General features: G+C 37.2%; 1 protein-coding gene across 1 annotated transcript; it reads right to left on the bottom strand.

Moving 5' to 3' along the window:
• Positions 1-978: 978 nt before the first annotated feature.
• LOC136809749 (protein monoglycylase TTLL8-like) lies at positions 979-11,968 on the bottom strand. Its single transcript, XM_067066295.1, has 9 exons — positions 11,840-11,968; positions 10,991-11,254; positions 9,446-10,084; positions 7,787-8,486; positions 7,217-7,409; positions 6,009-6,253; positions 4,627-4,732; positions 3,458-3,618; positions 979-2,683 (listed from the first exon to the last, which is right to left on the bottom strand). The coding sequence occupies exons 2-9, from the start codon at positions 11,240-11,242 to the stop codon at positions 1,152-1,154; spliced, it is 3,828 nt and encodes a 1,275-aa protein (XP_066922396.1). The 5' UTR covers positions 11,243-11,254; positions 11,840-11,968; the 3' UTR covers positions 979-1,151.
• Between the last annotated feature and the right edge of the window lie 443 nt (positions 11,969-12,411).

Here is a 12,411-nt window from a genome sequence, read left to right as displayed (position 1 = left end):
ATCAGTCCACACGAATTCCCTTTCAACAAGATGTAGCTGCTTCTTAACAGAAAGATATTTTCGACCGACCGACTGAACGACCCCCACTTTTTAAAGTAGAAATGACAGGAACCAAACAATTTTTTGCGATTCGCCTTATCAAACACGTCCAAGTTCAAAAAAGCATGATTGCATCCAGTCTTTATCAAATTTAGACAGTAGCTGTGCTTTTGTAAACTTTATCAAATTCCAATAAAATTATAACACCATCAATCCCCCCTAGAGGCAAACAAGAAAAATATGTTTTTATTGCAAAAACTAATAAAAAGCAGCAATAAAAAGTACCAGAAAATTCAACATAAACAAAAACTTGAGCAAATGGCTTTAAAGCTTCAAAAGATGTAGAAAAAGAATCCTCTTGATGAAAATCATGTGTTTGATTTGCCGAGTTAAAAAAATAAATGACAGAAATTGAAGCTTGCAACAGATTTACACTGGAAATACTTTGGTACAACAACACTGACTTATCACATCTGACTTATCGCTTGAGCCGCCATCTTGAAACACCACATTATGATTATGATCTGTAAAAACAACGCACGCTAAAAGTACCCAAAAAGTTAATCCGATCGGAAGAAAGTTTAGAAATCAAAGTGAGATCGGGAAATCGGATTTTTTTTTTGCCGTCTTATGATGGTGGAAGAACTGAATTTTACCTATTTGAATGCTCAGCTTAGGCTGACCAAAAAAAACTTCGATCAAATATGGTAGATATAGCTTGGTCCAGGGATATATAAAGGTTAGTGGAGGAGGAGGAGGAGTGGAGTGGAGGAGTGAGTATCTAGCCCTTTGATTTGTTGTATTGAACCACCTTAGCTTTTGTATTCGAAATTTCAATCCTAGACTGAGTATGCTAGACTGGAGAGTATGAGACTAGAGTGACTGTGCTGAATTTGGATGGAATAAAATCAAATTCACGAATTTCATCTTGATGAGAAATGGTTTTTACGTATGGTGTTTTGTAGAAAGATTTCAAAATAAGGTCATTCAGGTCTTACACTAAAAAAAATCCAATAAATAAAATGCTATTCATAAAATTTATGTTCAAGTGAAGGTTGTATTATTTAAAAAATAGTATTGGTTAGTAAAAATGTGTTTATAAATAAAAATCCTCATGTTTCTTCATTCTCCTGTTTATTGGAAGACGGCTCGAGTCGTAAGTGTTGCACATTTTCCTTTTGATTCGGATTCAAAAACAATTGTCTATACTTCCCTTGCACCTGTCGTACACCAGAAACATCCTCCGCATCCAGGATACCATATTGTTTTGACCTCGTTCCCATGTTAGAAGCTAGTTTGGTAGATGATGTCATATTTGATTTTTGTTTATTTTTCGTTTTCTTTAGCCTGTAAGCTTGGTGACATTTCTGCTGAAGAACTCTGAAGTCATAACTTCCGACCTGCGGACATAAGACATCAAACGTAGAGTCATTAGGCTGAACCTGAACACCACTATAACAATTAACAAGTTGACTAACCTGTTGACTTACGACAGGTTCAAAACTATCATTCTTACCGACCGATTTTCGTCGATTGATTTTTCCACAATTTGTGGAAAGGCTTGGTTTAATGGTCTGGTTTTCCATGACTTCAGCGATAGAGATTGTCATGGTGTTATTATTAATGTTATTGGAAGGTATGGAATATGTTTGTGTATGTTTGGTGGTAGGGCAGCTGGATATGGTGGGACCAAGTACATCAGCTTTTGAGAAATCGACATTCACCCATTCTGTTACCACGGGAGCATTTTTTCTCAAAAATTCCATTTTATCCCATTTCATTTTTCGTTTCTCAGAATGCGGTTTCGTAACATTGATCTTAAGTTCGTCTTTACACGTTGTTATTCGATGTGAGTTTATCGATAATTTCTCTCGAGGGTCACGATCGATCAATTTCGGAGCAGAAACCGATTTCTCGATTTGTTTCATCGACTGTTTCTCGATACGAGGAGCAACAAAGGAAGATTTCGCTTTCTCGATTATTTCGATTTTTTCCTTTGTTTCTTTCGATCTTCGACTTAATTTCTCGATAATGCCATCCAATCGAGTTTTGTCGATTCTCTGAGGCTCCTTTTTCTCGTAAACAAATTTTGGAGCAGATTTCGTTGTTTTGGTTTTCACATTTTCACACGTCTCTTTAGATTTTACTTTTTTAATGTCTGTTCTTACGGCAACCATACTTTCTTCTTCTTCTTTTCCGGTATCATCACAATTATCATCGGATTTCTTAAGCTCAATCTTCGGTTCCGGAGCTTTAGCTACTTTCGGTTTTGAAATCTGTTTTCCTTCTATGTAGACATTACACCCCATGTAGGAGGGTGGCGCAATGTACGGCTGCCGAAAAGCAAGTTCAAAACGACCAACATCCGCCTGTTTATTCTCCCTCCGATCTAAAACAACTTTCAGCGTGTCCTCAATAACGTTCCGGCATAATTCCTTTGTCACCGGCGTACTGGCCCCTAGAGCAGGACTCGAATTTATCTCAATCAACCAAGGGTCTAAATTCTCACTCAACATGAAATCGGCTCCGTAAAGTTCGAAAGAGTTTCGTCGATATTCTAAAGACGTTTGACAGCATTGTAAAGCTCCAATGATGGCGGATTTCATTCCAGGGTAGATCTTACTGTCCCAAGATGTATCTTTTCCTAAAATTGAAATAACGCTGAGTCAGCTATTCTTCAATACAATAATACATTACGAGTGTTTGACGTCTATAATTATACAAATTAACAAAAATTTTGAGCGATCTAAATGAATTGCAGCTCAGTGGAGCTCAAGAAAAATCCAGGAATGCAAAACAATCAACGAAAAGTTAAATTATGTCTGACAAAGTTCAGGTTGAAGACCCAGCTATTTTTATAAGCTGATAGAGAGAAGATCTTCTTGGCATTTTTAAAAAGCTATCGATGAACATTGGTATAATAAATATCAAATGATATTTACAATCTACCTTTAGTTTGAAAAAAAATAGAACGTATCCTTTTAAGTTTGTGTAAAATTGTGTAAAAAACCCACAATCGAGTTTAGTCTGTCACAAAGCCATGCTCCGCTCGGAAAGGGATTCCAATCTCTGTTTTTTTTTCGGTTTTCGGCAGCTTAACCCTTACAGAATCTCAGGTCATTGACCGATTTTTCTAAATCGATGCCCAAACTGCTCATTTTGGGCATTGTATTTTAGGCCTAGAATCTATGTTTTAGCCTAAATCGAAAGTGCTCGAAAATCAATGATTTTTGGCTTATTCAAAAGATAATTGAAAAACGAGTAAATTTGGGATACAAACTTGGGTCTGAATATGCGGAGCATGGCTATGTGACTGACTAGTTGACACCTTGCCTTCTTACTAGAAATAAACTAAACCTGAGGAGAAAAGGTACTAAGCTAAACCATTTTATACATACAAATCTTATTCGCTACCTACCTATAGTTTGAAGATATGTTTTGAACTCATCACTAGACCACATATTAGAATCAGGAAGCTTGTCAGATCGAATACCATTGCGGTAATGCTTTTGTATGGAATTGTTTGATAAATGAACTTGCGGATCGAACTTGTCCAAAGTGAATTCTTGTGAACAAAATCTGTGGGATATGAAAAGGAAATAGAAATTATAGCTCGGAAAAATACATGTATTAAAAATGATTCATACCAGAGCAATTAAGACAACAACGGAAGATAAGCTCTAGTTTAGACGGCCGTCTTACTGCCCTGCCTATTCTAACTGTTAGAATAGGTAGAAGGTGGGCACAAAGTTGGCAGTTAAAATATTTGCTTGGAAAAGATTGAAAGAAGACATTGCATTGACGTCAAAAGAGGGCAATGCATTGACTTTAGACAACCCACTTTATCCCAACTTTAAATCAGGCTGTAGAGCGGGCTGTCTAAAGTGATGCATAGCCCTCTTTTGACGTCAATGCAATGTCTTCTTTCAAACCTTTCCAAGCAAAGATTTTAACAACCAACTTTGTGCCCTCTTTCTGCCTACTCTAACAATTAGAATAGGCAGGGCAGAAAGTCGGCCGTCTAAACTAGAGCTAAGTGCGGTACCCAGTTGGCGCAAGTTTAGACTTTACGCTTAATAACATATATTTCTATGGCGTAGCAGAGAAAATCAAGTTTCCAGGTTACGAATATTATTGGGTTATTTTGGACAATAATTCGAGATAAAGATCAACATAGCAGTTAGGGTGTAACATTTTGTAACAGTTATAGGAAAATGCAAAATACAAATCTTAACAAACATGCACCAACACATCTATCAACCCAAAAATAAACCAACATAACATGCACCAACACATCTATCAACCCTTAGCGACGCGGTCGGCTTTTTAAGGAACTGATAATGAATTTACAAGGAAGACTGTTTGCCTATTGTTATATAGTGCTGATAAGGAAAAAATGTTTTCCTTTTCTCTTTCTGATCAATCTTGCTCCACATCTGTGTCAATTCAATATCAAAAAGCTTGTGAATTAAAATTGACGAGTAAGCGAACGATATCACTCTTATTTAAAAACAAAACCTTTAACTCATCAACTGTATTATGTGTTATTGAGCACATTTCGTGAATAGAACATACAAGATTACTAACCTGACATAACAGTCTTGGTAAAACCAGATGACCAAAGGATTCCAATCGGTGACAAGAAACCATTGTCGGATGTCAAACTTTGTTCGGTACACCAAGAATGGCCGTTCTGAAATAAAATACATAATTTCATGAAACATTCTAATCTCGTCAGATCATCCATTTGGCGCATACTACGCTCTGCTCTGCTAAAGGGATATGACGAGTGTCGATCCGATCTGGCTAATCAGCCAAAACAATCACAACCATGTTGCTTTAAAGGGACATAAAAGTAGTAAAATGTACACATTGCGCAAACCACATGTCATTAAAGAGAACAATTAAAATCACGTGTCCTAAACAAACTTGTAAAACAATTGAAGCAATCAAAATCAGTCATATTTGTTTTTATTTTTTATTTTGACATGTGACATTTGTTTTGATTTTGTATCCCGCTACATACGGTTTGTTTACAAATTTCGTCAGTACTTTTTATATGTCCCTTTAAGCTTGAAAACGAAAACGAAAACGAAAGCGAAAGGGACTTGGTTGATTTTGGTGCGATTGTTTTGCTTTCGCCAATCATTGCGCTCAAAACTCATTTAATATTCATCCCAAATGTAGATAAAGAAGATCAAAGCGGTTCGCCAACCCGGGTATAACTTATTACGGAGCCATTTAGAGTGAACACATGGCATGCGTGAAATATCAGAATCTGCCTGGAGATTAGAAACCTTCGTGCGTTTGACAACATTCATGGCTCCGAATGGGGTTCTAGGTCCCCCCCCATCAAATTTAGGTTCCCCCTAAGTTTTAGGTCCCCCCACTTTCCAGTAAGGTTCAGGTCCCAGTTGAAATCTAAAGGTTCAGGTCCCTGCAAAAAGTACTTTCAAGGTTCAGGTAGAATATTTAAAAACAGAACATTAAAACCAAACAAAAAAATATTATATCAGGTCCCCCAATTTTTTAGGCCCCCCCTGAGTTTAAAAAATGAGACAGCTCCCACCCACTTTTAGGCCGATTTTAGATTTACACCCCCCCCCAAATAAGGGGGGGGCGGAGCCATGACATTTTAAAAGCAAATATTTTTTAAAGAATAAAAATCCTTATGCTCGCTATTAAACGGCCACGACGACGGGAATAAAACCTCTCGATTATTGGAACTTGTACCGTACAAGACCATACAATTTCAACACTACTAGAATTTGTGTATAATTTATATTGTATGTACTAATACCAGTTTGGTCGAAATGGAATTGCCTGTAAATTTAATGGGTCGGAGTTAATTCCCACTATCTATCTAAAAGCGCAAAGTTTCAGACAGTTCACATTTGGCAGTTCATGGTTTTCTATTCCGAGCACTATAATATCATCATTCTTGTACATGAAAAGTGCAATCCACTCACCAATATACTTTTGAACAACCCATTTATTTTCTTTCAGTGACACACTCGATCCAACTGTCTTCAAAATCTCATGAAAATTATTCTTCACCTCAATCCCTCTACCACGTGACTTGGCTCCAGGCTTCAAGATCCAGATATTGAGAAAACCGTCGATGGTGAGTTGTGGACAGTATTTCTCCATCTCGATGAGGAGTTCATGACATTCTTCGACGTGCTGGTGGGCGTTTGCGATAATGGCGTTCGATCTAGGAAAAAGAAGAGGAAGATTTTGATCACACATCCTGCCCCAAGATTGTTACGCACCCTGCGCTAGAGTTACGCTTTATTGAATACTTTTGATGATGTAGCACCGTTAAACGTTTATTTTGAAGACTGCTTCTTACAAACATTAGGGGTAAATGTCGCGTTTGAATGAATACCACGCAGGTTGCTTATACGGGAATGAATTTAAATCCTAAACCTCAAAAACTCAAAACCCTACATGGAACTTAAAATTTCAAACGTGCTTTAGGTGAGATGTGTGGACTAACCAAATCATTGCTGTTTTCATGGACAACAAGATACTAGAAGAGGCAATTCTTTTTTTCCCTGCATTTTCCTATTTGTACTTAACAAACAGCAAGGACGACGGATAATTTTGGAATTTGAAAAAAAATGGGCAAGCTCTATCGACAATCACTTACCAAAATAATAGATTGACAATTTTGAGTATTTTAACGTTGTATAGAACTCTAAACTCTCATGAGAATGGCGATGTTAGTACTTCCACTTTAATTAGATTTTCCGGAGGGAGGTGTTAAGTTGCTTTATTCTCAGCGTTATTAAAACATTTTTGTGGCGGTGGTTTTTGTGAGAGAGTAACTCATGGTGTTCTAAATCTGCAAAGACTTCGAAAAATTCAGCCCCACAAAATCAAAGCCGCTGTACGCTTGCAAAGCCTGTAGATTTAGAACACCGTGGAGTAGCTCCATCTAGTGTTTTATATAAGATATCTGTGCAAAGATATCTAGAGCATTGTTATCGGATCCGGTGGAACAACTGTTAAAGTGGGGAGGCTGCAGGCTCAAAATGAGATAAAATTCGCTAGGAGTTTGAGAGAAAAAATCTCATTTGCTCAAAAGTGGGGATGTTGAAGTCTCTCCAGTCTCCCCGCTCCACCGGGCCTGGTTATGCTACATGTTGCAGAAAATCCACGAGTGAGAACTTACTCGATGATCATATTATAATTATTCAAGATGGTGGTCCAATGTAATTCCTCCATGCAACGTTCACCATAGTCGTCCATCACATCCAAATCTCTATGGCAACGGTAATCCAAATACTCGTAACATTTTCTCAAAACGAGGCTGATAACATTAGAAGGTAAAATGGTAGACACTTGCGTCGGTGACAATCGTGGTTCTGTAAAATGAAATTGAAATTTACATGAATGTGTAAAACATCCTGTCATTTGTAACGCTGCAGAGAATTTATTTGACTGACGAATTCGACCTGTGTCTGCATGATCAAAGATAAAAAAATCGGCCAAAACTTATACAAACGAACAAAGTATTATTACCCTGTGTTTTTAGTATATGATATTTTTCTACGTCACAGCAGTAATCTACATTTTATAGTTTATGCTCACACTTGCGCATCTTCCCTTTTAAATTGAAAAGAAAATAGCTAAAGAAAGCTAGTTGAAAAATGAACTTAGTTAAAACATCCCTCTCATTTAAAAAAGCAGGTATGAACTTCTTAATGAACAATTTCTTTCACGAAAGTTGACATCCACTTACTACTTCTCCTTGGAGGGACTGGGCTGGAGCCGTTCGATTTTAAACAATCTTCGTAACATTTATTCTGCATATCCTGTTTCAGTTGTTCATTATCGATTTCAATCATTCTCCATTCTTCATGTTTCTCAATGATGATCTTCAATAAACTTTGCACCATGGTTAGCCTATAATCGTCTATGAAGTCTGCTCTCTCCTCTTCACAACCTAGTCTATAACAACGCGGGAAAAACGATTTCCAATCTTTCGAATCGAAGGAGCTCATGTTCCGTAGATTCACACATAGTCCGGTCTTTGTGGTAAAAGTCCATGCAGATGTGAAATGATTGACGATCTGTTCTTTATGTAAAAGACGGAACATGATATCGTCTCGACGTAAGGTCCAAATTAAAGTCGGTGAAAAATTACGTACGATCCGTGACATGATACCATATTGACTATCACTTGAAAATACTTTCTCAAAATCTCCCTGACTCTCCACCGCAGTCATCTCCTGCTCTCCTTCGTCCTCAGTTACTTCATCATGGTTCTCATCTGAGGTGTTTCTCGCGTTTTCCATCTCTCCTTCTTCGGTGTTTATTTCGTCATTTTCTTCGTTACAACACGCGGGAACGTTTTTAAAGTATTTTTCGATCCAGCCACGTTTACGGAGAGCGTTACGTAACACGGAATAAGGGCCGTTACACACGAACACTTTTTTACCCTGAAAAAGAACAAGCCAAAAAAATATCATGGTTTGCAGTGGTTTGAACAAAATTGTAAATAGCTTGATAGCATTTCTAATTTCAACGTTTATTATCGAACCGACACATTGATCTGAGAGCAGCAGCAAATTCGTAGGAAATACTAGACTGTAGTCCCGTGTGTCTGTCTCATAAGGTTCAACAATCGTATAAGACGATGAAACAGGCTATTACAAAGTGTATAAGTATTTCAAAAGGTCTCTGGGCATTCTAAATCGCAGTCATAAACCTTAAGACATATTTTCAGCCTAGTTTGCATAAAATGGGGTTTGAGGAAAATGGTTTCACTCTTAATTCTTAGACCATGTTCAGACGTTACGGTTTCGTATCGTTTCGAAGTGGAACGGTTCCGAAAACAAGTGTGAACGTCAAAATTCAAAACGTTAAAAAAAAACGTTACAAAGCAAAACGGATCGAAACGGTTTCGCTCCACTTTTTTCATCGGAACGGAGCTGCTCCGTTTTCTTGCTCCAAAACGTTCCGAAACCAATATGAATACTCTCGATGCGTAACGGAAACCATACCGGAGCGACACGAAACCGTAACGTCTGAACATAGTCTTAGATGCGTGTGTTTTTAGATAAAGTCTAGCATGATATTACTAAACAGATTATAAAAGACTCTGAGTAGTGTTCTCAGGGTTGTCGGTTGTGTAGGAGAGGACAATTTTTTACGAAGTAACATCTTTTCATTTTCTTTTTATGAATAACTGCTCTACCATAAAAGTCTGCTTTCCTACGTACAAACTTTCCGACACCCCCGAGAACGCAACAGCTTTGGAGTCTTATTTAAAATGAGAATTGCATTTCTTCAGATTTCTTCTGAATTAAAAGTGCTAGTAATCGATTAATCAAAAGGAGTATTCTCTTCACTGTTCTCCATGATTTAATTTGATTAATATAATTTTATCACACTTTACCTTCAAAGCTTCAGACGCCAGTTTCTTAGTACGAATCATACGTTGGTGTTCAAAGTCCATCCGATCCGTTCTCGTCCTATACGAAACAACAGCCCCTGCGGGTGGGAATGTCCCACTTCTCGGATGCAATGGTGTGATATCATCACTTGCTAATTTCATATCTTTACTCTTGGTTGAAGTCATATAGTTGTTTGGCGATTTGGATCGCATCGGTGGTGGTGAGCAGGATTTGGTTGCTTTGCATGGAGAAACGACAACTATATTGGTCTTGGAAGATGTTGTTGGTGAATCTGAATCAATGTTACCAGAGAGGGTGTCGAGCTTGTCTGTTCTATTGATAGCTGTGTCTTGTGTGATTGTTTTGTTTGGTGATTTCGATTTGGTGTATTTCTTACGAAAAGCCGCTAGCTCTTGACTTAATTCTTTCCGTTTCTCTTTAAAGCTAGATAACCCGTCTAGTGATTTAGTGTAAGGGCTGGATGACTTTTTAATCAGTTTTTGTTGTTTCTTTTTTAGGCATGTGTCATCAGAGTACGAATTTGTAATGTCTTGTTTACTGGTAGGAGGGTGTGGTTCGTTCAGATCTTTGGAAGAATTTCGTTTATGGTCAGAATGAATCGTGCTTGGCCCTTGTTCGATCTATGTTTGATATAAAAAACATCCAGAACTATGATACAATCTTCATTTAAAAAAAAGCATCATATTGACACCTACGAAGTATTTTTCTTATAAAAAAACTTTTGCTTCTGGTTTTATTTTTAATTCATATCTTAGCATAGATACAAAAGGAATCTAAAAAGCCAACCCATTCATTTTACATATTGGAGTATTGATAAAAAGCCCTTCTTTAAACCGCCTAAAAAAGGCTTTAGAAGAATCTTGATATTAAATCTAAATATCATGATCTCAGTTATAGAAGCAAAGATTTCTCTCTGAGAAAATATGACAACTAGCCCTCAAAGATTTTGCTGAAAAGCGGAATTTACTCTTGTCTATCAAACCATAGTGCGGAAAGGGGTCTGATCCCCCCCTTCTTAAATGATCCCCCAACCTTTAAAAATACCTATCCCCAAGGATTTCGGGCTAAATTTGTTATGGTAAAAAAGGAAGGGAAACAGTAAAGAAAAATTAAGTCTGGCAAATATATACCACTTTTTAGTGAAAATAAAGAACTTCCTTTCATGCAGACCAAATTTCATAACAGTGCTGGAAAATAATCTACAATATATGTAAGCCCCCCTTCTTAAACGACCCCCCTCCTTGCTATCCCCCCCTTTTAGTGAAAATTTCTGATCCCCCCCTTCTTCACTTTTTTGGAAGGTGTCACCCCCCCCCCCCGAACTATGCAAACTTCCCCAAGAAGAAAATCCATGGGAGAAAAAAATACTGGAGTAGTGGTATAGTGGTTATTATTCTTGTGGGATGCCCCATTTCGATACGCACCGTACTAATTAAACGGGAAAAAGAATAAACATTACTCCATTTGGGGGAGCTGGGCACCATTTCTCTGATAGCATGTTTTACCGAGCGAAAAAGTTAACTAACCTTTTGTTTCTGTCTCTTAACATGAAGTTTCTGTCTCTCCCAAAATCCTGTTTTTAATTTGGCCACGATCTTTGAACTGTTCGATCCAACCACAGGCTGGAAAGTAAAGGACGAATCTAGCCCGTCTTCTTTCTCTTTTGGTGATCTCTCCATAATTGATGTTCTGTTGGAGCTAGCTAATTTCAAGCTCAACGAATTAAGCTTTGGAGAGAAAGTGAGCTCATCTTCAAAGCTAAGGTTCATGTCACGCATTTCCAAATGACACTGAAATAAAGAAAAAAGAAATAATAGTAAGAGTTCTGTCAAATTCAACCAGTCAGAGAAAGGTCCCATTACGAAGAGTTAAAAAATGAGACTTCTGCATTAACACGCATGCGTAATTTGTCGTTCTTTTAGTAGTTAATTCCCGTGATAAACAATTGGGTAGGGTAGGGGTGGTTCAGTCACCTTTCGGTCGGGGTTGTGGATGGCCAAAAGTGGATTTTTTTTACTCTTCTTTTTTGACCTTTTCGATATTTTCGATTTTTGATTATTTCGATCTTATCAGTTAGGGTCAGGTTTGGAGCTCAAAACATTGCGTCATCATTTAGATGATCTGTAAAGTTTAGAAGAGGCTTTCTGGGGAAATTGTATACTCTTCAGAATAGGACCTTTCTTCCCCAACACACAAAAGCGAAAATTTAGGAAGATTTCCTAGATGAGCCTGAATAATGTGTTAGCCAGTGAGAGGGTGGGCTGGGGGGCCCATGGGCCATGGTCAGGTGAGGTGTAAAATAATTTTTCTCGAAATGAATTATGCTCTATCTTCATTAGATTAAAAGCACAAGAAAAATTAATGATTGAACCTACCTGATGTTTTATGTATCATTTGGTTTCAATTATAGTTCAAGGTGTTTTCGTTGATAAACTATTCTTCATGTTGAAAAGTATGTTGTTGAGAGAGACAGAATGTATAGCAAATTGATCTTATTTATTGCTGAAATCGTAAAAAAAAAAATCTTTATAAAGGCTATCAAGAGCTGGAGAAAGAATTTACTTTGACTCAAGTTGACTTTTCAATCTAGTCAATCTAAGTAGGGCATGAATAAAATATCCCAACCTGTTATCGTGCCTGACAACAACAATAAAAAAATTTGCTTTTTTTTCAAGTAAAGAAAATTCTGCTACAAAGAAAATTTTACAAGGCCGCTTTCATTATTTAAATTACATAAATCCTTATCACTTTTTGTGCATGAAAATGTATACCCATCTGTTTTAACTGCTAATAAGGCTAGTTGATAGCAATTGATCTGAGGGTAGGCGGTTCCCATTCTCACAATGTCAATGTTTTTTATTTTTCACATTTCTTTCATTTTAAAGTACATACGTATACACGGATTGAAAATATTAAAATGATCAAACTATGTTTTCTTCAAACATAA

The sequence above is a fragment of the Clytia hemisphaerica genome, unplaced genomic scaffold (assembly GCF_902728285.1).
Source record: "Clytia hemisphaerica strain Z4C2 unplaced genomic scaffold, Clytia hemisphaerica genome assembly, whole genome shotgun sequence".
Lineage (NCBI taxonomy): Eukaryota > Metazoa > Cnidaria > Hydrozoa > Leptothecata > Clytiidae > Clytia > Clytia hemisphaerica.
This window is presented reverse-complemented; position numbering and strand designations above follow the sequence as displayed.